General features: G+C 61.7%; 1 protein-coding gene across 3 annotated transcripts in view; it reads right to left on the bottom strand.

The window, feature by feature from the left end:
- The window catches only part of CACNA2D2 (calcium voltage-gated channel auxiliary subunit alpha2delta 2), a 227,823-nt gene that overhangs the window by 13,223 nt on the left and 190,509 nt on the right, over positions 1-24,091 (bottom strand). For all 3 annotated transcript variants that reach the window (XM_029996133.2, XM_029996134.2, XM_029996135.2), the window contains 17 exons: positions 21,310-21,354; positions 14,009-14,147; positions 10,149-10,280; positions 9,815-9,872; positions 7,741-7,791; positions 7,469-7,568; positions 6,483-6,641; positions 5,876-5,983; positions 5,082-5,160; positions 4,827-4,876; positions 3,780-3,869; positions 3,563-3,631; positions 3,044-3,118; positions 2,500-2,574; positions 2,255-2,326; positions 1,859-1,930; positions 1,620-1,681 (listed from right to left, as the gene is read on the bottom strand). In XM_029996133.2, coding sequence (XP_029851993.1) covers positions 1,620-1,681; positions 1,859-1,930; positions 2,255-2,326; positions 2,500-2,574; positions 3,044-3,118; positions 3,563-3,631; positions 3,780-3,869; positions 4,827-4,876; positions 5,082-5,160; positions 5,876-5,983; positions 6,483-6,641; positions 7,469-7,568; positions 7,741-7,791; positions 9,815-9,872; positions 10,149-10,280; positions 14,009-14,147; positions 21,310-21,354 — 1,436 coding nt within the window. The remainder of the gene's footprint in view (positions 1-1,619; positions 1,682-1,858; positions 1,931-2,254; positions 2,327-2,499; positions 2,575-3,043; positions 3,119-3,562; positions 3,632-3,779; positions 3,870-4,826; positions 4,877-5,081; positions 5,161-5,875; positions 5,984-6,482; positions 6,642-7,468; positions 7,569-7,740; positions 7,792-9,814; positions 9,873-10,148; positions 10,281-14,008; positions 14,148-21,309; positions 21,355-24,091) is intronic.

Below are 24,091 nucleotides of genomic sequence, written 5' to 3'. Positions count from 1 at the left end.
TCCTGGTGGCACCCAGGGTTTGTGCCCAGGGCACCCAGGGCCATCCTGGAGCACCCAGGGCCATCGTGGTGGCACCCGGGGCCATCCCAGGGGCAGCCCCAAGCACAGGAGGTGACAAGCCTGTCCAGCCAGGGCTGAGATGGGCAGGATGCACCCGCCCGGGAACCAAGGGAGATGCACGTGAAGAGGGACGTGACATCCTCGTAAGGGAGGAAGGCGGGAAGAGACGCAGCCCTTGAAAGAAGGGACAAAACCTTCCGGCGAGGAGAGACCGAAGACAACCATTACACAGGCACCGGCTACTGGTGAGCCAGGAAGGAGAGGGATCCAACAGCCAGGAGTCTGGCACACAGATGAGGGTGGGAAAGGAGGTGGCAGGAGATGGTGCCGGGGCTGCTGAATCCACGGGACACGCTGCCAGAGGGAGCTGGGCTCCTGGGTGCCGGCTGCAGCAGCCGCTGGCTTTCGGTGATGGTGTTTGTGCCAGGTGCTGCCCGGGATAAGCGAGCATCGGCAGGTGTGGGCAACGTTTCCGACTCTCATCGGATGTCACACCTGGGCCACCAGGACCTGGACTTGCCCCCCAGGCCACCCCTCCAGCTAGTCCTGTCTGCACCCGGCAGCACAGACTGGGCACCCCAGCAAGCATGGCCGAAGTGGCGGCACCCCAAAAAGCACGGCAGAGGTGGTGGCACACCAGCATAGAGGGCAGAGGTGGCGGCACCCCAAAAACCACGGGTGGCAAGAGGAGGGTGGTGACTTTTTTCTGTTCAGCGCTGGTGGCACCCTGTGCTGATGGTATCCCAGGGAACCCCGGGAAACATCCCTGCCGCAGCGCGGAGCCACAGGAGCGCAGGGACCCCGGCAGCACCTTTCGCCCTACAGATCAACCCACAGCCCCGGCCGAGTCACTCTGTGTCCTTGTCCCCTCCTCCACAGTGCTGCTTGGCTCCGGAGGGGTGCCACCGCGGGGGAGAGGACCAGGGCTGTGCGGGGGACACCTGGCAGCGCTGGGAGGTGGCTGCGATCCTTGCCAGTCCCCCTCCCAAGCTGGGTGGTGAGGAAGAAGAGGGTACACTGGGCGGCAGGGGGACCACATGGCTCCTCGCAGGATGAATGGACATGACGATGGTGGGGTCTTTTGTACGCATCTGCTGGTCCAAACTGGTGCAAACTGGGTGATAAACGCAGAGGGAAGCTTAGCTCTCCTCGGCCTCTGCGGCCACTGCCTGTGTTGCAGGGTGGGCGCACGTCTCCGTCACCCAACCCGGAGCAGGCAGAGAGCTGCGCGAGCCCCTGGCTGTGCAGGCAGGTGGTGGCAGGGCTGTCCCTTGTCCGGCACCTTGCACACCAGCCCTGCAGCCTGTCCCGAGCCCTGCGGACCGTGGCCCAGCTCCGTAGTGCCAAATACTGGCGGGCACCGCTTTTGGGAGTGACCTCTAGAGCAACGCCGGCTGTGTGCAATGATGCGATGGCACATTTGCAACCCCGCAGCCCACGGGAGACATTCCTGACGGCCTCGGGGACCTCCCGAGCTGCAGGCACAAGACCCCAGCCCTGTGCTGGTGCGGGTCCGGCCGATGCTGGATGAGTGCGGGTACGCCGGCAGCGCCGCTCACCTGTAGTTGGTGCTTTTGATGGGGGCCCACGTGTAGGTCCTGAACACCTCGTCGATGTATTGCTGTGGGTCAGAGGGAGCCAGTCAGGCCTCCGCGGTGCCAGGACCCTGCCGGCACGGTGACACGGGACCCTGGCTCCGAGCCCGGTGCGGGACACAGCCCCTCACTCCCTCCCGCTGGGGCTGGGCGCTCAGCACGGCCCTCGTTTCAGCCGTGACCCCCTTCCCCTGCAGTGTTACCTCATCCAGGGACTTGATGAGGGTCTTGATGAACCTCTGCCCGTCATTCCCATCAATCATGCTTCTCCGGATCTGGGGGACACGGAGGAGGCAACTGAGGGCCGCAGAGCCCAGCCACAGGCCAGCAGGCACTCACCCCAGTGGGGTGGCACTGGGGACCCACGGAGTGCAGGGGCGAGGGATGAGCAGCCTGGGGGTCCCTCATCATGCTGGCACCCAGGGGACAGCGACCCAGCTCCCGTCCCCACCGCGGCCCCACGGAGGCTGTGCCGGGGCCCGTAGGACAAGGTGCTCCCCAGGGCAGGCTGGCGGGGCTGAGTGCCCTTTGCAACTGCAGATCCGGGGGGGGGGGGGGGGGCAACCTGCACCCCAAAAGCTGCCCCCGGGTCTGCCCACCTCCTCCTTGTTCTCGTCCTCCAGCTCAGCATCCAGGAAGTCCAGCGTCACCGGCTCACGGAAATTGATGATCTGCAGGCAGAAAGGGAGAGCTGGGGAAGGGCTCAGGGCTCCCGCAGCCGCCGCTGAGTCCAGACAAATTCATCACAGTTCCCACAATTAGCTCCTAACAACCCTGGGAAGCTGCAGGTCCCACAGGGCCTGGCTAACCCCCGCTGCTGCCACCCCAACGGGTCCCTCCTCACCTGGGGCTGCAGGTTGGGGTGCAGCAGGACGTAGCCGTTCAGGTCGATGGCGAAGACGTAACCGTTTGCCCCCAGCTGCAGGAGGACAGGAGGAGGGATGAGGCCGGCCAGGCGGCTCTGCGGCGTGCCGTGCTGTGCCAGTGTGATCACCCTCACCTCTGCAGGCAGAGCTCGCCCCACACCGGCCCCGGGGCTCAGCCTTTTCTATCCATCTATCACTATTGTCAGGTCAACAGCATCTCTCACCCTGGCTCTGGATTTTGCCCGCTGCCCCTTCCCCGAGGCTGATAAGACTTATTCCCCGCTGACCCTGCAAGGGTTTCGTCTCTGCTCTGGGTCCCAGAGCATCACCCATCTCTGATCCCTACCCACCTGCCTGCCCCGGTCCCTGCCTGCAATCACGGCTTCTGCACCCTGCTACCGCCAGCACTGCTGGAGGTGCTACAGGGTGCTGGGGACACAGCTCAGGGCTCCCTGCAGCAGGCTCCCACATTGGGCTCGGGCAGCGCAGGGCAGGGATGGAGGGGAAGGGGACCCCACGCACGTTGTAACGCGGCGTCAGCCTCTTGATGTCGTTGAGAGCCACGTCGATCCCCATCACGCCCAGGATGAGCTGGTTCTGGAAGGAAGAGCGGGGAAGGAGGCAGGTGGGAGCAAGGCTGTCACCCGCCACCGCCAGCACGGGGACGGGGCAACAGGAGGATGGATCTCTTCTGCCTCCGGGGACGTGTGGGTCGGATCCGGACACCGCACGGGCACAGGGTGGGATGTGTCAGCCCCCCAGCAGCCCTCCATGGGACACTGCCGCCCCCCAGGGAATTCCAGCTGCCAGCTGTCCCCATTGAACCGGGAGAGCCAGCCAAGGCCGTTTCAGGTCCTGGGGATGGCAGTCACCCCTAGTCTCACCCCAGGGAGGGGGTGCAGAGCAGGCAGCACCCCAGGGATGCCAGTGCCCCCCTCCCCATAGCCACACACCCAGCATCTGGGCACCCTCCCCACCCTGCCATGGCCCCACACCGCGGGTCCCAGTGCAGCCAGGGTGGTGGCAGCCACAGTGTCCTACCTTCCTGTCACTGCTGTCCTCCGTCAGGTTGAACACCGGCAGCGTGCCCGTCACCACCAGGCCCAGCCCCTGCACAAAGCACAGAATGGTGTCCCACAGCCCCTTGCCTGCCCCGGGACCCGGAGCCAGGGGTGGGTAGCAGAGGGGGGGTTACCCCACCTGGCAAGGGAGACGGGGCCAATGTCCCCACCCGCACGCTGGGGCTGGGCATCCTTACCAGGGCATCCTGGTAGACGTTGGTCCACTGAACCTGCTTGGCTCGGTTCCCTGCCAGGACCATGGGTCTGCCCAGCACGTCCAGGTACTCCTGCAAGGACACAGCACGGACATGACATGGGAGCCAGATGCCTCCCTGCTCCAACCTAGTGACACTCCTGTCCCCATGCACGTCCCAGAGATTATTAACAGGGTGCTTGGTGCCGGCCTCCAGCTGCAGGCTGGGCTCGGGGACAGGGCTTGGCAGCTACCAAACCTGAGGATAACGGCTCCAGCTGAGAACCGAACAGGACTGTCGAGATGCAAACAAGGTGCTGCTCACCCTCAGCCATGCACGGGCAGGGCAGGGGCTCCCCAGGCAGCGCCAGCCACAGCCCCCCCAGCTCCCAGCCATCCCCACGGCCGGGCTTGCTCCATCACACCTCGACCAGGTCGCTGCTGGCTCCCTGGCTGCCACTGCCAGCCTTTCGGGATCTTCTCCCAGGCAGGTTTCCCTTATCCTGGCTCACCTTGCCAAGGCAGACTACTGGGCGGGGGGGCAGCCCCTGTGCCACGATGCCAGCCCTGCCCCGAGGGGCTGCCCTGCTCGGGCACCCCTGTCACCTGCCCAGCACGGCACCTCGTGTGCATCTGATAAATAAAAGGGGCAGAGGGATGGGGTGTGGGGCGGACAAGCCTGGCTCTGCCGAACAGGTTGGTGCTGGGGTTGGCCCTGCCTGCACTTGCTCCCGGCTCGCGCTTGCTCCCTGCCTGTGCTCAGCTCTGCTCTGTGCTGATTAAAGCCTGATGTTTCATAATTAGTCACTCAAAAGACAGCAGGTCCACGGGGAGCTGCAGAAGAGGAATTACTTATTTCAATAGCACGAGGCCTGCCTAAGAGCTCGGCTCGGCTCCCCAGCTCACCGCCACGCTCGCCGCTGGCCTTTGGGCTCTCTGCAGCGGCGCTGGGGCTGCCTGAGCACACCCCCAGGCAGGGCACCCCGGAGGGCAGCTCTGCCTGCGGCTGCCGGGCGGGCAGCGCTGCCTGCCTGCCGGCACCCTGCCGTACCTGCGTGTTGATGCGGATGGCGCCGATGGAGGGGATTTCGAAGTAGTAACCTTGGAAAAGAAAAACAAAGGCAGCTGGAGAGCCGGCTCTCTGCCTGTCCGGCAGTTTGGCTGTCCCGCTGTCCGGTCCTCCAGGGTTGCAGCCAGCACCTTGCTGGCAGCGGCACACACCAGAGCACCGGAGCTAGCCCCCACGCGAGGGGTGAGCCCGGCACCCTGCAGCCTCCCATGCCTGCCAGGTGCCAGCCCCGCTCACCTTTGTTGGCGCAGGCCATCCACTGCAGCGGGGTCACGTCGTAGTTGTGCTGCCCGACGGAGAAGGTGAAGACCCGCACCTGTGGCAAAGCACGGCGGTGAGGACCATCCGCTGGGCACCTTGGTCTTCCACGCCCGGCGCTGCCGGCTGATGGCAACCTCCCCGGGGACACTGTGGCATTGCCTGCCACGGCCCGCAGACCAAGCTGCCCGCGGCCAAGCACGGGCGGGCAGAAGGCAGCTCCTGCGAATGCTGGCTGTGCTGGCAGCAAGGGAGCCCCTCTCTACTCGCGTGGCCCTGGCCAGCCCTGTTCCCCAGCATCACTGTGTGACCTACCCCAGGGGTCCTTATGCTGGGCCATCACTGCACCCAGAGGGGTCTGTGCTCTCTGAGGGTCCTGTTTGGACCAGAACGCCCTCACCCCACAGGTCTCCAGTTCCTGGGTGGCAATGGGGACCCTCCTGCCAGTTCACCTGCCCGCCAGCAGCCCTGTCCCCACGCTTGGGGTGTGCTCCCCTCGGGGCCGGCGTTCAGGGAGCCCACCAGCCCCATCCCCTCCCCGGCAGCCCGCTCGGTCCCACGCCTCCCGCACACCAAGGTGGGAGCTGGCTATAAAGGGCACCGGTGTGTCAGCCATCCCGTTACCAGGGCAGTGGCTCGGTGCAGGAGCAGGCTGTCGGGGAAGGAGGATGGTGATGAGGCAAATGAGGTGGAAGCCGGCAATAGAGCTGGAGCAGCTGTCTCCCTCCCCGGCGAGCGGCCCCAGCCCGGCACATGGACCCACAGCCCCTCACCGTCTTATTGGGCCAGTTGTACTTCTCAAACACGTCCTGCACCCGGTCCTCGCCGCCGTCCGTGAACATCATGATCATCTTGTTGCAGTTGGCACGAGTGATGTTGGACTGCGGGGCAGAGAGACGGCGCCTGAGGCCGGACCCGGAACGAGCGGTGCCAGGCGCGGGGCTGGATGTGGCCAGGAGGGCTGGCCCCGACCCATCTTGTTTCCTGGCCTGTTTCTCCTGGGTGAGGTGGCCGGCGTGAATGGGCAGGAGAAGGGACACTGTCTGCTTGGAAATGATGTGGCTATGGCCGCTCGGCACCTAATAGCACCATTCATCTTTATTTTGCCTCTGGCACGGTGTCTGGCTGGATCCAGCCCCCTCTGCCCAGCCCTGCTAACTTTTAATAACCCTGAGGGGCAGCGGCTCCAGCAAAACCTCAGCTACGGCATGCCGGCGGGTAGGATGTCCCCCCCGGCATTGCAAAGGAGGACAAGGAGCCCTCCGCATGCCGAAGCCCCAGGCACGGGGCAGCAGCCGGGTGCTCGGAGCTCTCCCATGGCCCCCAGCACCCACGGGGGCACTCTGCCCTCCCCAGCCCGCAGCCCAGTCCCGAGCTCACGTTCTGCAGCTGGTCGAAGGCGTACTCAAAGCCAGCCTTGTAGTCGGTTGTGCCCTTGGCCACCATCCCCTGCACGTCCTCCTTGAAGACCTTCTTGTTCCGGATGTTGGCCTGCACCAGGTGCTTGAAGCACGACACCGGCTTCGCCTTCTCATTGAACTGGGAGGCGAAAGGGAGGGGAGTGGGTTGCAGAACGGGGATGGGGGCAGCCCCGGCACGCACAAAGCACCCACCACGCTCAGCTCCCACGGGTGAGAGACAGCCAGAGCATCCCATGTCCCACATCCCAGGGACGGCCGATGCTGAGACCGGGGCTTAGCTTGGGCCAAATCCAGCGCTGAGCCACCCAGCACGGGTGCCAGGAGTGGGTGCTGCCAGCTCACCTGCACCCTCGCTTCTGCAGGACCCCCCGGGCTTGTGCAAGCAGGCGTGCCGTGCCGCGCCGCACCATGCTGGCAGTGGGAGCAGGTGCTGCCTCTCACTTACGGCTTCATTTGCTGGCAATAGGGCCCATTCATTAGAGGAGCAGCGATCCAGCTAACGGAGCCAGGCCAGACACGTTAATTAGTGCCGGCGCGCTTGCGGCCAGACAGGGGAGGGCCGGCATGGGCTGGGCGCCCAGCGATGCGCAGATGCGGTGGCACGGCCACCGTGCTGTGTGAGGTCACGGGCTGGTGACAACGCCGCGGAGGGCATGATGTCACTAGCTGGTGACAGACAGGAGGTGGCTGGTTGGGATCGCCCCGGGAGCATCTCTGCCAAATGCCCCATGATTGGGGCAGCTTTCGTTCACCACCACGTACAGCCAAGCCCTGAGCAGCCGTTTCCTTACTTACGGGCAGGTGGGTGGTTAAGAATTAAAAGAATCGGCATTTCTCGCTCTGCAGAGCCCCTGGCCAGGTGGGTCTGGGGGCAAAGGGCCCCCATAGTGGGGAACTGGGAGCTGCCCAGGGGTACAGCCCTGCCGCCCGCCCCGCAGCACTCACCGAGGCCACGTTGACATAGTCATCGTCCGAGAGGGTGTCCAGCATCTCATAGACCGAGGTCTTCATCAGCTTGAGGGTGAGGCCGCTCACGCTGCCGCTCCTGGCAGAAGAGAGGGATGCTGGGGGCTCGGCAGCGAGGGGGCACAGGGCTCCCCGCCAGCGCCGCCCCACGCAGCTTCCCCACGGCCACCGGTGGACAGCGGCACCGCGGCGAGCCGTGCCACCGTCCCGGCCCGGCTCAGCCTGGCCACGGCCCCCCGCAATGTACTCACACGTCCACGATGATGACCATGTCCTTTGGGGAGGAGGCACCTTGGATGTACCTGTGGGGTGCAGAGGGGGGGTCAGCGGGGTTGACTCATTTTGGGGGGGGGGGACCCCGACCCTGCTGGGTGAAGCCCAAGAGCAAAGCTCTGCCACGGCACGGGCGGCCGGGGAGCTGTGCCAAGAGTGCCCGTGCACCCACGGCTGCGGTGACCCCGGAGCGAGGAGCGGGGACGAGGCAGCGGCGGGCGAGCGGAGGCGAGGATGCGGCACGGCGCGGCACGGCAGACCGCCAGCGACCCGCCGCTCGGTACCGTATCAGCCTAATGAGCTCTAAATGCTAAACTCTTCCATCATCGCAGGCCCTTTTCTGCGCGCTGATTATGCTGACACACACATCCATATTAAGATGCTATTTACCCCCCTGGTAGCTTCAAAGGCCAGGCTGATTAGGTTATTTTTAGCCACGAGGAGGAAAAATAATACTACTACGTAAATCCTCCCCCCTGAAAACAATTAGGGAACCCTTCCTCGCCCCTCAAAGCACACGGTCCCGCTCCCCGTCCTGCTGTGCCGTCCTGCGTGGGACAGAGCCGGTGCGGTGCTAAGCATCAGTCCCAGCGACGGCCAGGCACAGCCCAGCCTCCTGTCCCACCACATGGGGCCTGATCCTGCCATGGCTGAAGTCCAAGGGAGCCTCATTATTGGCTTGAACAGGATCAGGCCTGACGCAAATTAATTAGTGTGTTGTTAGTATCAATTACTCACCATTACTGGGGAGGACCGGGGAAGGGGCAGGCTCTGATTGCTAATCCCAGGTCCTGATGTTCCCTAATTACAAGTGATTACCCAGGCGGGATGTGGGATAAGGGATGCTGGCGTGTGGGGCCGCCCTGGTGTGGGTGCCGCAGCCCCCCCGAATCCTCTCCTCATGCTGGGGGGCAGGACGGGCAGGCAGCTGCCCGCAGGCTCCCTGCCAGCCGGCTGGGGCTGGAAGGCTCGGTGCCTGCCCCGCTCCCCAGGGCTGGGCTGTCGGCGCGGCACGGAGCCCAACTAAGATGCCGCCCGTAATGGGTTGTGGCAGCGCATCCATCTCCGGCTGCCCCGCTCAGATGAATACCCCCGGCTCCGCGGGAGAAGGCTGTGGTTAATAGTGCCATTCATCAAGGGAGGGGAAGGCAGGCGAGCGGTGCCGGTGGCCCCCGCCGAGGCTGCGGGCAGGAACGTGGTCCCTGCCGGACCCGGCAGCGGAGCGGGGAGGGCCGTGTGCCGCACCGGACCCCGGCGCGAGGGCAGGAGCGGACCCCAAAGGGGCGTCCCCGGGGCCGTGCCGCCCCTCCAGCACGAAGGGTGCTGCTGCAACCCCGTGGCTGGGTGGGCAAGCGGGTGGCTAGCCTGGCTGGTGGGCAGGGAGCCGGGCTAGCTGGGCTTGGTAGCCCTTACATGCACCAGCGGCCCCCCCGAAATGGCCTGCCAATCCCGCCCCCGCCAATAACCCGCACGGCCGCCTCGGCGGAGAACGATTAATAATTACTGTGGAGCAATCACAGACAATTAACCATAGTAGCAGGGCCACTAATTTTCTGACGAGGAGAGGGGGCGGCTCCCAGTGCGGGCAGGGGGCTGGGCAGGGGCTGCTCCCCTGGGATACGGGGCTCCCTGGGCACATGCCGGAGACCCGCATCCACTTTCCTCTCCATGCCCGAGTTTTTAGGCAGCAACCACGGGCAGGACAGGGCCGCAGCTCCCCCAGCCCCACGGGCAGCATGATAATTAGCGCTGGCAAACCGGCAGGTCTACCTGGGCTGAGGGGAAGCGATTCAATCCCACCTCACTCCGTGTGCGGCTAAACGGCTGCTCGCGGCTATCGCTTAACCACAGCCTGGCGCCGCCTGCTCGTTTCTCTCGCCACCCTCCCGGCTCATGGCTTCCGAGAGCGGGAGCCGAGAGCCGCAGCTCAGATGCCCCTGCCCGTGTTACTGCGTCCGTTTGCCAATGCCAACCACGTGCGAAATGAAAAAGAGAGGGACGTGGCTGGTCCCGGCCGCGAAGGGACCCCCTCCCCACCCGGCACCCCCTTACCAGGGCCGCCTGCGCACGTCGTAGAGGTCGATCTTATTGGGGGCTCTCCACGGGGTGGCTGCGGGGGGAAGGCAGGCGGTGAGTAAGGTGAGGCTGTCCCGGGGTGGGGGACGCAGGGGACCGGGCAGAGGGATGCCCAGGGCCGAGGAGGCGGCAGGCTCCGGCTGGGAGCTCACACCAGCCGGGCTTTGGCACAGTCCGGTTACGTGTGCCAGGAGCCCCCAGGGCCGGTGCCGGGGGATGCTCGCCCGCATCTCATGGTGAGAAGGGCCCGGGCTGCCCTTGGCCAGTCCCACCCCCCGGCAACTGCCCCCCGCCGCCCCCCGAAACGCACCGGGGTAGTAGCGGGTGACGCCGGTGGCACTGCCGAACACCTGCCAGAGCAGGGAGGGATCCTCCTTCCGATTCTCGATGAAGACGTCCTCCAGCGCCTGCGTCCAGTTCAGCTCGTTGAGGATGACGGTGGCTGCGGGAGACAGAGCCAGCGGGTGGGAGGGTGGGTGGGGGGGAGCAGTGGAGCAGGGGGTGGGCTGGGGGGGGTGACGGGGACCACAGTGTCCCCACAGCGATGGCAGAGAGGGAGAGGCAGCGTGTCCCCTCTGCCCCTTCCCACGGAGGAGACCGGAGGGGATTTGCAGCCTGTCCCGCATCCCCCGGCCCCCTCGCTCCCACAGGGCTCCAGCATCAGCCTGATGTCCCTTGTCCCCAAAGACCAGAGCCACCCTCCAGGGCTCCCCCGAGCGCTCATCATCCCCATCCCCTGGCTCTGGGGCAGGGACAGCCACCGCTAGGGATAGCCAGCTTGCCATCTCACCCCCTTCCCAGCAAAACACCCCACTCCTCCCGCCGCCGTGCCAGCCCCGCTCCCTGGGGACCGCCACCAGCTGGGAAACCAAGGGGTCGTGTCCCTGCGGGGCTGCGCGGAGCCTCCCCGGGCCCCGCTCTGCATTCCCGCTGGCCCCCGCACCTGACGCAAAAGCAATTAAGATGCCAGCAAACAGCAGTTTTAAATTATTCAGCTATTAAAGCAGAAGATAAGCTGCCGGCAGCCCCAGCCTGTGATTAATCAAGGGGGGCTGGCGGAGCGCAGGGGGGGCAGCGTGGCAGGTATGGGGCCGGCCAGCCGTCGGGGACGCTGCCTTGGGGACAGTGCGATGTCCTGGCGCTTCCAGGGCCCTTTGGGGCACCCCGATCAGCTGGGAGGCCCCAGCACCCCCCGGCAGCCTGTGCTGGGCTACCCCGGGACCGTGGCGTGGAGGAGCCAGCTGAGCCGCTGCGGGCAGGAGCGGGCAGCTGGCAGCACCCCGAGGCCAAGAGCTGCTCCCTCCTGGGGGACCCTCAATGCATTTTTGGGGTGCAAGAGCTCCCAGGAGCAGCCCGTCTCCTCGGCATTGGGCAGAGCAACCAGTGCGGTGCTGCAGGGAAGCCAGGGTGCATTTGAGGAGTATATTTAGCTCTCCTAAGGCTTCCTCCCACACTCGTCCCTCCTTGAAACGCTGTCATCACCCGTTCAAGCCTTCGCCGTGTACCTGAGGTGCTGGCGGGATGTGGACAGGTTTCACCCAGGGTGAATCACGGATCCCTCCATCCCAGCACCACTGCTGAAGAAGACTTCTCCTTCCCTCAGACAGCTGTGCCTTCAAACCACAATTTACTCCATCCATATCTCCCCAGCCATTTCTCAGCACCGTGCCTACACAGAGAGCTGTTATCTGGGCACTGAGGATCATTTCTTGTTTGGATGTGTCACAGGACGTGGTTTTTCCCGGGAGAAGCGAGCAGGCTGCCAGTCTCCTGCCTGCCTGGAGCAGCCCCTGGCAGTGCTGCCAGCCTCGGCCGGGCACCGCGCTGGGCACTGACATGTCCCCAACAGCCCCGGCAGCGTCTGCACCCCCAGGCCCTCGGGGCCCGTCAGCCACACCAGCCTTGGGCCAAATGCGGCTCCTATACCCTCCCTGCACACAAACACAGCCTGTATATCATCCATGAGCACAAACACAGCTCCCACACCATCCCTGTGAACAAACACAGCCCCCATACCATCCCTGCAAACAAATGCAGCCCCTATACCCTCCCTGCACACAGACGCAGCCCCTATACATTCCCTGTGCGTGGAACGATGAGCTATTGCTCACCAGATGGGTGTCTGTGGTTGGGACGGCTCCTGACCCCCTCAGTTGAGGCCAGAGCTGCCAGCCCCCCTGGAGACATTCCCATCCCTGTCCCCATCTCATTGCTGTCCCCATCAGGGTAAGCCAAGCCCCGCCCCGCCAGCGAGCGATTGCAGATTTAATTAAAAATGGCACAGTAAATAAAACACATATAGGATGTAATTTGTGTGTGTAGTGAGGGGTGACGGCGGAGGGCGTCTCCGCAGTGGTTTAATTAGCGTGCCAGGCAGCGATAGTGCCTCTTCGCCGGGTCCCACCGGGGAGACGCTTCCTGCCCGCAGCTCTGCAGGCACTGGCCACGCTCGCCGGTGTCCCCAGCAGGAGAGGACACATGGGTGGCCCCGTGCCCGCACCCCAAACCTGCTCTCCGGGGTGCAGCAGCTGAGCACCCTGCCCTGCACCCCAGCTTTTTGGAGCACGCTGGTGTGGCCAAACATGGTCTGATCCCTGTGCCCACGCGCAGCTGTGCCCGTGGCTGCGGCCCCTTTCCCTGGCTAGGAAGGGACTTTGGGAGGGTGTCCCCCCACTGCGACCCCCCACTACCCCGTCCCCTCTCCAGCATCCCTCTCCAAGCACCCATGAGTCCTCGGAGCACGTTAATCTCCAATTTGCTCTTGTCCCATGGCCGAGTGGGGTGATTTATGTGGCTGTGGCAGGCCATCAGCCATGGCATCGGCTGGCGAGCAGGGGTGAGGAATAATGAGTATTTCATCCCATGCAGCCCACCCCGCTTGCATGATGTGCTTCATTAGCTGCCTGGCCTGCGTTAGCTGGGTAATAAAACTAATTGCAAATTTCTAATCCGCTGCCGCCGCTGCGGTGAAATCGTCACGCTGATGCGGCTCTGAGCACGGCCGTGCCGGTAACGAGCCCGTGTACCCGGAAAGCGCCGCTCAGGGCAGGAACGTGAGCTCAGCCCCCGTCACCACCGTGACTACCCGGGACCCCTCGGCAAATGCCACCGAAACAAGGGAGTGCAGGGACAGTGGTGCCCTCGGCGGTGCGGGGAGACAAGGGGTGCCCCCCGACAGCAGGGTCTGGGGGTGCGTGCGGGATGTGGACCGTGGGTGCTGGAGGATGATCTCTGGCTGGGAGTGGTCCCCAGCTCGGTGCAGAGCAGCCACTAGAGGGAAATGGAGACCGACTGTCACCATGTGCCACCGCAGCAGGGCGAGGTAGCAGAGAGCTCTGGAAGCTCAGGGACTGTGTCACCTCCCGGCGGGGACCGAAAGCTGGTGTGGCACATCCTATCCTATCCATCCATCCATCCCGCCCTGCCTGCTCCCGGGCTGACCCGGTCCTCCTGCCTGGAGCTGCCCACTCCCTCCGGCCGCCGCAGGGGCACGGCCGCGGGGCTGACACCCCCTGCACGCTCCCGGCAGCAGGGACTGCCCCGGGGTGGCATCGCACTGTCCTGCAATCACCCTCGGCCGCCTTCCTGCAGGACTTCAGCTACTTTTTCCCCCTTTTCATAACAGCCCCAAGCAGCCCGAAACCAGCGAAGAAGCATCCTTGCTTCACCCTCTCCCACCGCCCAGCCCCGTCTCGCTCCCTTCTACGAGCAGGGAGTTGCCGCCTCTGTAATTGCTCCTGCACAGAGCTTCTCCGTCCCGCTGATCGTCTCCGGCACCCGCTTTGAACTTCCTCAAGCTTTGCTGAGCTCTTCTACAGGGAGGATCACAGCCGTGTGGGCGCAGCTGAGCTTTACCCTGTGCCGTAATTACCATTTCTCCTTTGCTCTCCATCCCTTCCTAATAACCCCTAACCCCTGATTTGCCCCTTGGGCTGGTGCTGAGCTCTTGAGCATCCCTGGGGAGGGACATGTTGTCACCTCTGTCCTGACATGGTGACTCTGCCTCTTCTCGGTGCCTGCCCGGCTGGGAGCCAGCCTGCCCTGGCAGCGAGACCCAGCCGGGGCACCCCGGGGTGATGGTCCCCGGGGCTGCGGCACCCCGAGCAGGAGAGGTGGAGGCTGAGCCTGGCCTGGCAGCGCAGAGCAGAGCAGGTGAGGAGGGGCACTCACAGCCTTTGTAGATGTCCGTGGGGATCTGCACGGCAGCGTACGAATAGTTAACCTTGGTCTTGAAGTTGGCGTCATCAGTGAACTCCAGCTTCAAGGAGTTGGACTTCTCCCTCTCGATCTCTTCTCCATCGGGATCATCCTGGGGAAGGAGCAGAGCGCACGGGGTCACCGGGGGGCTGCCAGCCCTGCATGCACGCCAGGAAAGCCACCACCCAAAGCCCATCACCAAATATCCCCTTGCGGACACCGACAATGCTGGCTCTCGTGCCAGATGTGGCCCGCAGCCTGTGCCAGCACCGGTGGCACAGGGGAGCGGGTGCCGGGAGCGAGTACACGAAGATGAGCACCGGCTACCTTTGCCTCTCCGGCTTTGGTAGCACGGCAGGTATTACATCAGACAAAAAAAAACCCCAAATCAAAAAAAAACCCTTGAAAATCAATTAGCAGCAAAAGGCAACTATCAAAGAACAAATTAAAACGGAGTGCAGCTTAACGCTCTGTCAATAAGCAATGCAAACAATATTTAATTATGGTGGAGAGACGGCGAATTCCCCACTGCCGGCGCTGGAACGCGCTCCCTCGCCTTCCCAGCCCTCCTCTCCCTTCCCAGGGAGAAGTACGGCACCGGGGGTAAAACCCCTCTGGCAAGGCAGGGCAGGGCTGAGCCAGCGCGGGCAGGACGGCGGGGTGGTTGCAGGCGGGGGGACGGGGTCGGAGCTGAGGCACAGGGTTGTATGGGGAGCGGGAGAAAGGGGGTGGCCTTGCTACAGAGCTGGGGAAATCGCCTCCACCATCCCACCGGGAGCAAAGAAACGCGGGAGAGGGTGCTGGCTCCGAGCTGCTGCATCCCTGCCACGGGCCCAGCGGCTGCAGAAGGCTGTTTGCAGCCGGCTGTGAGATGCTCAGCGTGGGGAGGAGGAGGAGGAGGAGGATGCTGCAGCACCTGCCCTTCGTGCCCCCGGAGCTACATCTCCGCTGAAGAGGGGCAGAGACGCAGAGCTGCCCGCCTCATCCGCGCAAAGGCAACGCAAAGGCAAGGACACGCCAAGCCCAAGCTGGGGCACGGGACGGCTCCAGCCACCTTCCCCTGGTCCCTGGCTGCGGGAGCAAAAGGGGCAGGGCTGGGTGCGGCAGAGCAGGAGCGCATCTGGCTGCCGAGCCGCCCGGCGAGGGAGCAAACTCCCCTCGCGAAGCAGCTCAGTGCCTCTCCCTTTGCGCCTCCCCCCGAGTGAAGTGCCTATCTCGGAGCCCGCGTAAGGCCATCTGATTGTGGTAGCAGAGATCAGCCCTGCAGAAAGGACAGCGGACGTGACTGGAAGCGTGAGCAGCTCCGGGCAGGGCTTGTGTGGGGACGGCTGCCTGGAGGGACGCCCCACGCCGTCCCGTGGCAAAGCACCCCGGCACCAGCGGGGCCGAGGGGTAGGGAACAGTCCCATCCTGCTGTCCTTGATGGGCCCATGCAAGCAGCTCTCCCGCCGGCCAGGCTCCTCTTGACAAAACCCAGGGGACAAAAGAGCTGAATTTCTCATGGGACAAGCCATATATTCAAAGGAAAATGATGCGTAGGGGAAATAAGCTACGAAGCTCGTTTAAAACCCACCCTGGCCTCCTCCCTGTTTCCCCTCCGCAGACGACGTGGAGAGATGCCACCTCCCCTGCGCCAGCTCCGGCCAGCCACCGAGGCGGTGACATTCCCCTGACATTGTGAGGGGTGGCCAAACCATTCGCCACAGCTCAGGAGAATAACAGGATTGATATGCAAGGTTTGGGCTTTAATTCCAGCCGATGGATTGCGAGTGTAAACACGCTGCCGAGCCGATCCCGGCGTGAGGGCTCCAGCTGCCCAGAAAGCTGCTGAACTCAACTACAGCCGCAGTAGCCAAGTGGGAGTTGGGCAGGGACCGTCCCCACCTCCCCTGAGCAACATCGCCAAGATCAAAATCCAGATTACCCTCTCATTTTCATGTAGATCTGAAGAAAAGGCACAAACCCTGCTGCTGGACCCCCTGCAAAGCCGCAATGCCACAGCAAAGCCAGCAACCTGGCTGCATGCCCATAGCAGCCAGGTTGTGGGCTATCCAGAGAGCGGATCCGGCCCCAAACTTGCCATTAATGTGGGACTCAGGTCCTTGGGGGAAAGCGGTTGCACACATAATAGTTCATCCCTACCAACCTCTCCAAGTACCAGACAGTGATTTAGAGGTGCCTGCTGAAAACAGGCTTTAGACGGGATACAGCTGTGGCCCCGAGGGTACCTGCAGCACCAAAACCTCTGCTTTGACACTAGAACCCTTTTTTAACGAGCCCAGCAGAGTCCTGGTGTCACTTCCCCATCCCTCCCCATCTCAAATCATCGGGGCACCCTGTCCGGGTCCAGCCCATCCGCTGTCCCCCGCTGCAGCCGGGAAAATCCAACCCTCCTTATTTCCCCCACACTGGCATGGTTATTCTGCACTTCACCAGAGCTGGAACTACTGTATATAATTACTGCTCCTCTGTTTATCATTATTCTGTTATATCACCCACTTCTGAGGGGCTAATTTGTATTCTGCCAGGTTCGGCGCTGTCTGGCTGCTCTCATTCATGTAGCTGTAAAGAGGCATATGTATAGATCTCAGAGACAAATATACAGCTAGCTATACGTAGGACACTTCATGCATCACTGACACCTATACGGCAAACAGACCCACAGAAAGAGCTGATGTTATCCAAGCTACGTTTATCCTTTATCCGTAAATCTCCCGACCTCAACCGAGTTATTCCTGTTTAAGCCAGGCTGAATTTGGCCCCTGAAATGGGGTCATTTCCATGCGGATGAAAGCAGGCAAAGCCATCACCAGCCCAGGCAGGGATGATAGGCTGGGGCTACAAGTTGCCACCTTGGGAAGGCCGGAGGAAGAAATTCTGCATTAAATTTATATTAGAGCAAAGGAGAAGATGATTCAAGTTCTCCTGGATTTACACCAGTTTAACTGCGAGCATCTTGGCAGGCCCCCAGCCAGATTTTGCAGCATTTCTCATCATTACATTTCAAAAGAACTTGGAAACATCCATTTTTCTGTTACAGTATGTACAACGTAACACAAATAGATGCTACGGTTTGAATATATTATTTGCTACACACCATTAGAAATCGACTCCATGGCAATATATCAATATTATACATATTTATTGCTTCAGCGAGAAGTCATCAAGTGCCGAGAGCTTTTGCCATCTTCAGTGCTTTAGCAGCTGGGTTGCCAGTCAAATGTTTTCTCCTGAGCCTCCCAAAACGACAGACAGGGGGCAAAACCCAGAGATGCCCCAACACCCAGTGAGCACCAGTGGCACCACCCAACAGCTTTACTGGAGGCTGCCACGCTCTCGGCAAGTACCTGCCCACCACCACATGCAGGCTGGTGCTGGCTGAAGAGAGCCAGCCTGCCCACGGGCACAAGGACTATTGGGGGGTTGCCCACCAGTGACGGGGTTTGGAGCTGCGGATCGAGCCGGGGATGTGACCTGGCACAGCAGCGATGCCTTGGCCAGGCAGCTCCCGCGGATGCAGACACCCCCGTTCATTGCTCATCTCCATGGGAACGAACCATCACAGCTAATGATGACTGCTTAAATGGCAGCACTGATGACAAACACGGGGCTGATCCGGCTAGCGGCGCAGGCGGCTGCTCCGGGATGCCAGCTGGGGTTTCGCAGCTCCGGACAAGCCGGGTAGCCACGGCGTTCCCCCGCGGTGCTCCACCGGTACCCCCGGCACCAGCAGAGCTCCTGCGAGCCGCGGCACCCCGACAGCATCCCTGCATCCCACGCCCTGCCCCACATATGCCCGATCAAGAATATATCTCACCGAGATCCCAACACATCCTTTTAAATTTCCCAGGGGCACCCATCCATGTTAAGTCTGGAAAAGCCAGCGAAATATTCATATCAACACGCCATGATTACTACTAATAATGAATATAAATGCCAGCCCCCGGCACGTGGCTGAGAAACTCCAGGCCCGTGCAAAAGGGCCCTTCTCCTTCTTAAATATCTCAGCTTTTCCTGAAATGCGGCAATTTAATGCCAGGGAGGGAGACGGTGTGTTCTCCAGCCACATTCCTGCTTTTATAGCAGCCCAGGTTATAAATAACAATCAGCCTCTCCCGCCAGCCTGCTCCCCTATCCCCCTTAGCTTTTTTTAATCTTTGCCAAAGGTACTGTTTAGAGATCTTTCTAGACCATTTATTTTTAAATTACCAGCCAGAGGAAAGAAGAAGGGAAAAAAAATAGAAAAAGAAAAAAGGCAAAAGAAAGAAACTTCTGGGGCTGATAGCTTATCGGGAGGAAATCCAAATGTCACATTAGTTGAGAAAGTTGGAAGATTACATTTTCCAACACCCTTCATCTGCTGCTGACATTTAGGGGCTTTCTTTTCCCTCCTCCCTCTCCTCGCCGCGTCTCCCGAGCGGGGCGAGCAGCGAGCAGGCAGCCCCTTGCCTGCAGCCCCTGCCTGCGGCCGGGACCGGCGCCACGCTCTCCCCTGCCTCCCCTGCACTGGAGGGTGCTGAGGCTGGCACGGAGCCCCCCACCACCAGCCCCTCACTCTCAGTCCTCCCGGGGACCTTCAGCAGGTGGGTGGGTGCCAGAGGGCTGACCGTGGGGTGAGGATACCTTGACGGAGCTGCGCTGCTTTCCACCAGGGAACGGTACATCCCAGGGGATTTTGGCCTCAGCTGTGACTTAAGCATCATCCCCTGCCGTAAACGCAATACTGAAGATGGAAAATTACTTTATTTCTGCGTTGTTTTGCCGGTGACACCCAACCGAGAGCGTCTGCTGATTTGAACGCTTCTCCCCAGATAAACCCCATAGCCCTTGCTAGCGGGGAAAGGGGAAAACTGCTCCGCTTCTGCAATGTTTTGAGAGCCTTGGGGACGCTCAGGAAAATTTTCTGATGTTCCCATTTGTTAAAAACCACTTGGAAATCCAAAATCTGTTTAGGAAGATAGTGGAGCTGAGGTGCAAGCAAAATGAATAGGAAGCTCATTTCTTTCACTGTAGTTAAAGCCTGTGTAAAGCTTGTGAATAAGCCCCAGTTACGTTGAATAGGCATTGTCCATCAGAACTGACTCCATTTCAGCTAGATCCTTCTCAATTTAAATATAAAAATTGAAGCTAAATAAAGAAAAGACAGAAAGAGCGTTATTTAGTTCCATTCAGATCTTCTGGTATCTTCTCCCTACTTTTTTATTTCAGCATCACCTTCCTTCTCTTCATTATTTTTGCTGGAATTAAATTTGCTGGGATTTCACTGGGAAGCAGCAATGGCATTGATGGGGAAGCGCCCTCCCTGCTGAACCCACAAACCTCAGCAAGAGGACACCCCCAATTTTGCTTGATTTTTCCCCAGAGGGGGACTAAAGTCAGTGTGGCTGATCATGGATTTGCAGAGCTGTTCCTCCTCGATGACACGCCACCTCCCTTGGGGAAGGGCCGGGGACCAGGGAGCTGAGCCCCGCTGTCCTCAGGGACACTGCACCATGCTGCAGCGCGCGGTTTCTCCCCGGTGCCCCGTGCGCCAGAAGGGCTCGGCGGGCAGAGCTCCGAGGTTGAGATGCCTCCTCTTTCCTAATCCTGCCTAACGTGACCAGGATGCTCTCCTCACTTGCAGAAACGGCTAATCCCAAAGCTAACAGCCAGGAGCTGCCAGCTCGGATCACCGCTGCCGACACCGGCTGGGTGTGGGCAGCTGGGACCAGTCAGGGTAGCACTGGGTACGGGGACGTCCAGCTCCCCTGTCCCCTGCCCCACAGCAGTGATGGCAAAATCCCTGCCCAGCCCGATGGATGCATCAGTCCTGCTCCGCGGTCCCCCGGGCAGGGAGCTGCCCTGCTCCCTGGGCTGTCTCCTCTTGCTTTGACCGCCAGCCAGTTTTCCCTCCATTTCTACCCAAAATCCACTTTAATGCATTTTAAGCCCGTTAGCTCCATCCTCTCTGGAGCAGCCATGGAGAGCAGGATCCTCCCCTCCCTCCTTTGGCAGCTTCCCCCCGGCTGGGGAGGGACAGGAGACATCCCCTGCTCCAGATGAGAGGGACCCTGAGCAGGGAGACCTGTTGGGAAAGCAAGAGCCCTCCGCTTCGGTCACACCATCTGCCCGACCTCTCCGTCCCGCCTCCCAGACTCTCCATGTCTCCGTCGTCCCCTGCCAAGGAGCCCTCCTGCTGTCACCGCCTGGGGACGATGGCACCGGTGGCTTGACAGTAACTGCTTTGCCGGCATCCATCCTCTGCTCCAGCCTGCCCCCAGCTCTGCCCGGGGGCATCACCTACAAGGAGGGCTGAGGAGACCCAGAGCTCTGCACAGAGCGCATCGCCCAAGCTGGTGGGACCCCACCAAGCCCCGGTCCTCCCCTCCCCTCTGCACCGCGCCTTCTGAAGGCTTGCAGGGTCACCCAAGCGTTATTTTTTGGACGAGGCCACGTGGCTCGCAAGCAGTTTGCTGCCAATGCCACACGCTGCCGCTCCTCGCGTCCCGCTGCCGTACCCGTCTCCTGACGGCACATCTGCTGCCGGCTCTGCTTCGGGGCAAGGGCTGGGCCCGGGGTGCTGGCGCTGGCTGGGGCTGCTCCGAAGCCCCCACCCCGCTCTGCTGGGGGCCCCTGGCCAGCTCCGAGGTCACCGTGGCACACCCGCTCCCCAGCAGCACCGCGCCAAGAGCGTCACTGACCCGGTGAGCCCCTATTTTGGAAGGATCCCACGGCACGGCGCAACGTAGGAGCCAGGTGACCTGCCAGCAAAGCGGGGTGCCACGGGGCAGCAGCCTTTGCCGGCGCCCTGCGCCCACGGCACGGCACCTGAGTGCCACCGCCGTCACCGCGCAGAGCAGCCGGCAAATGCCAGCTCCCTCGGGAGCGCCGGGAGAACGGAGCTGTTGGGTCTGTATTTAAAGCACTGATTGCCAGAAATCACAGGACGGCTGTGCTGGGAGGGGGGCAGAGAATTAGATACGGTCTCTAATTAAAGGTTTGCTCTTCATTTGAATTTCAGATGCCAGCTTTAATTTTAGAAACTTTTGCAGGCGGCGGAGCAACCTGCCCCCCCCGCCCCGTGCCTGCTGCCAGGCCTGGTGCTGGCAGACAGATGCCACCACAGCTCGGCCTTGGGGGGGACGGGGCCGCGCACCAGGCACTCGCCGCCCACCGCAGAATCTCGTTACGCTGGCTGTAATGAGTGCTGCTCCACGCGCCCCAGCCCCGGCAAGGGGCTCAGCCTCGGGACGGGGCAGCGACCGTGCTGGCGGTGCAGCAGGGACGGTACTCACGTATTCAGTGTCAGCCTTGGAGTCGTAGTACTCGATGTCTTCCTCCTGCAGAGAAAAGGAGAGCTGAGTCAGTGCCGGGCAGGGACAGGGATGGCGGAGGGGTCCCCCCCCCCTTACTTGTCCCCTCAGCGCCTCCGCCATGCTGCTGGCAGCCACCGCGACGCTGGGGACCGAACCCTGCCCGCCCCACGCCGTCCCTGGGACGCGGTGGGGACCCCACATCCCCCTCATCCGCCCTCCAAGGACCGGCCATCGCCTGCCACGCTTCTCTCCGCTCACGGCCGCCGCCAAGCCACCGCGCTGCTTTGGTCATGTTGCAAGCGTCGGGAGCCACAGGAGAGCCGGGCACAGGCTCCCCTCCCTGCATGGCAGAAACAGGGAGAAGAGCGGCCTCGCTTCCGCAGAGAAACGCACGTTGTTATTTTGGGGTATTTAGAGCCTATTTAGGCAGAAAGGTCTGCTCGGATTCCTCTTCCCTGCGTGTCAGGACGCGAGGCAGCTGATAAAATTCCTAAAGAGGCAATTCGGAGAGCAGCAATGCTGTCACAACAGCGTTTCGTGCGCCATCAGAAGGGGTAATTAAAGGGCACTCGGAGACTCTTCTCCGCGTGCCGGGACGCGAGCGCGATGCAGGCGCACCGGCAGCCGTTGCAGCGCTAACATGTCTGCCACTCAATCAGCCGTCGGCCGCCGCCACGCAAACCAGCCTTCCTCCCCGCGTGCACGGGCAGCGCTTCGGGATGATTATTGCCGCTCTTATTTAAGGAGGAAAGCGATCTGGGCCCAGAACAGAAACCCAGCCAAAACCTTAATGGCGCTCACTGCATCCCCGTCCTCCCCGCTCCTGCTCTGCTGCCGGTGCTGCGGCACCCGGCCCGGCCACGGGCTTGTGCCGGGGCCGATGGCACCACGATACCCAGCCCGGCCCGGCCACGGGCTCATGCCAGGGAAAGGCACCAGGAGGTCCGAGCAGCTTGCCAGGCAGCCGACACCACCCGCTCCATCGCCCTGGCCCTACTGGGAGCTGGCACTCGCTAACCCCTCGCCGGCGTTATCCTCCAGCCACAAACCCGCTCCCTAGAGCGGTTTGCTGCTGCTTCTCCAGGCTGTTAAGACACAAGACCACCAAGAAGTGGCAAAGCCCCTGGAGCGGGGATGCTGCTCTCTCGGGGGGCACTGGTGGCAGGGGGACCCTGGCGGGCTGCGTGGCCAATGTTCCCCCGGGATGGGGATTGCGAAGGGCAGTTTCAGCATCCTCCTGGGCAGACGGGCCAGCGCCTCCCATGGGCTCTGCGACTCTAATCACAGCGATAAGGCAGCACCGAGAGGGGAAAGTGAAAAAAAAAATCAACGCAGCATCTTCCAATTTCTGCTATTAAAAAGCCTAGTCATTAAGGGAATGTACTTATTAATTATCTGTGATTTGTTGTGAAATGCTGAGGGGGTTACAACAAGAAGAAAAGGAAAAAAAAAAATATTCCTCTTTGGATGCCCTCCCCGCGCTGCTCCCGGCCCCGCGCACACCCCTGCCCCTCGCCGGCGCTGCCGTCTCCCCGGGTCCGTGGCCATCTGCACTTCCTAATTAAAGGAACCCCCGGGAGACCCGTAACACAAACGAGCTAATTTCATGTTTAATGATCTTTAATCAGAAGTGAGTGTGACTAACAGCAGCCATCCAGAAGGTGCTTTGTTATTCATTTTATCTTTCATCGGCTCCTCTGAAAACCTCAAATCCCCTCCGACACGCGATGGCCCCGCTCCCGCAGTGGGCGAGAGGGTGTGAGGTGATGCTCGGGGAGGAGAGCCAGTCCCCTGGTCTTGCTTTCACCCGCTCCAGCGCTCCCACGGCACGGCACGGGTAGCAGACCTCCTTGAAGGACATCTCTCCCACCGGTTTCCCTAGGGATCACACAGCCCTTGCCATATACTTTTTCAAACCCCGATGATCCCAGGAGCAGCCGGGTGAGACCCCAGCCCCGCTCCACACCGTGGCTGAGGTTTGCACACGCGAGACGGCACGTGTGGGACAGCCAGCGTCACCGTGGCCCTGGCCCCGTGATGTGTCCCGATGCCAGGCTCCGCTCTCCTTGCCACAACCCCGCTGATGCTGGGGGCGGTTCATGGGGCGCGAGGGAGCCTGTGAGAGCTGGCAGGGCGTCCGTGTCCTTGGCACTGGGAGGTCGGTGGAGCCAGTGGGAATTTATTCCAGGAAGGAGGGACAGAGTCCTCAGAGATGCTCTAGAGAGATGCCGGAGGTGTCCCGAGAGGGAACATGGGGTCCTACAATTTCTTCTCCCTAATATTTGTTTCTTAAACCGCACTCGCCTTCTTCATGTAATCCTCTCTTCCTCCTCCTCCGGTCCATGTCAAACCCAGCACCCAGTCTGTGTAAATAGCACTGATATTTCTAGAGCCTTTCAGAATAAATACCAATAAAGAAAACAAGGGGGTGAAGATGTCGAGGGATTTCAGGGCAAAACATTGCCCCCGTCTCTTGCAAATGAGCCTGCAAAAAGCGCTCACTGGTTCGCATTGAAGGGCTGGGTAGCTGCTCCTCGATGATGTGTTAACCGCTGCCCATTTTCTCTCACCGTAATTGCCAAATGGCATCTGCGTAATAGCGCTGCAAGTGCCGTGTCGCTAGCAGATAAGCATGGGATTATTTCAGTCTCCTAAACTCTCTGTGCAAGTTAGGAGGAAACGACTTTGGGAGTTAAGTGCAATTGCAGAGTAATCTGCAAACGCTGCTGAAGCCATTGCCCAGGCTTCTCTGGCAAAGCCA

The sequence above is a fragment of the Aquila chrysaetos genome, chromosome 20 (assembly GCF_900496995.4).
Source record: "Aquila chrysaetos chrysaetos chromosome 20, bAquChr1.4, whole genome shotgun sequence".
Classification (NCBI taxonomy): Eukaryota; Metazoa; Chordata; class Aves; order Accipitriformes; family Accipitridae; genus Aquila; species Aquila chrysaetos.
Note: the sequence above shows the minus strand (reverse complement) of the source record. Positions and strands in the feature narration are given on the sequence as shown.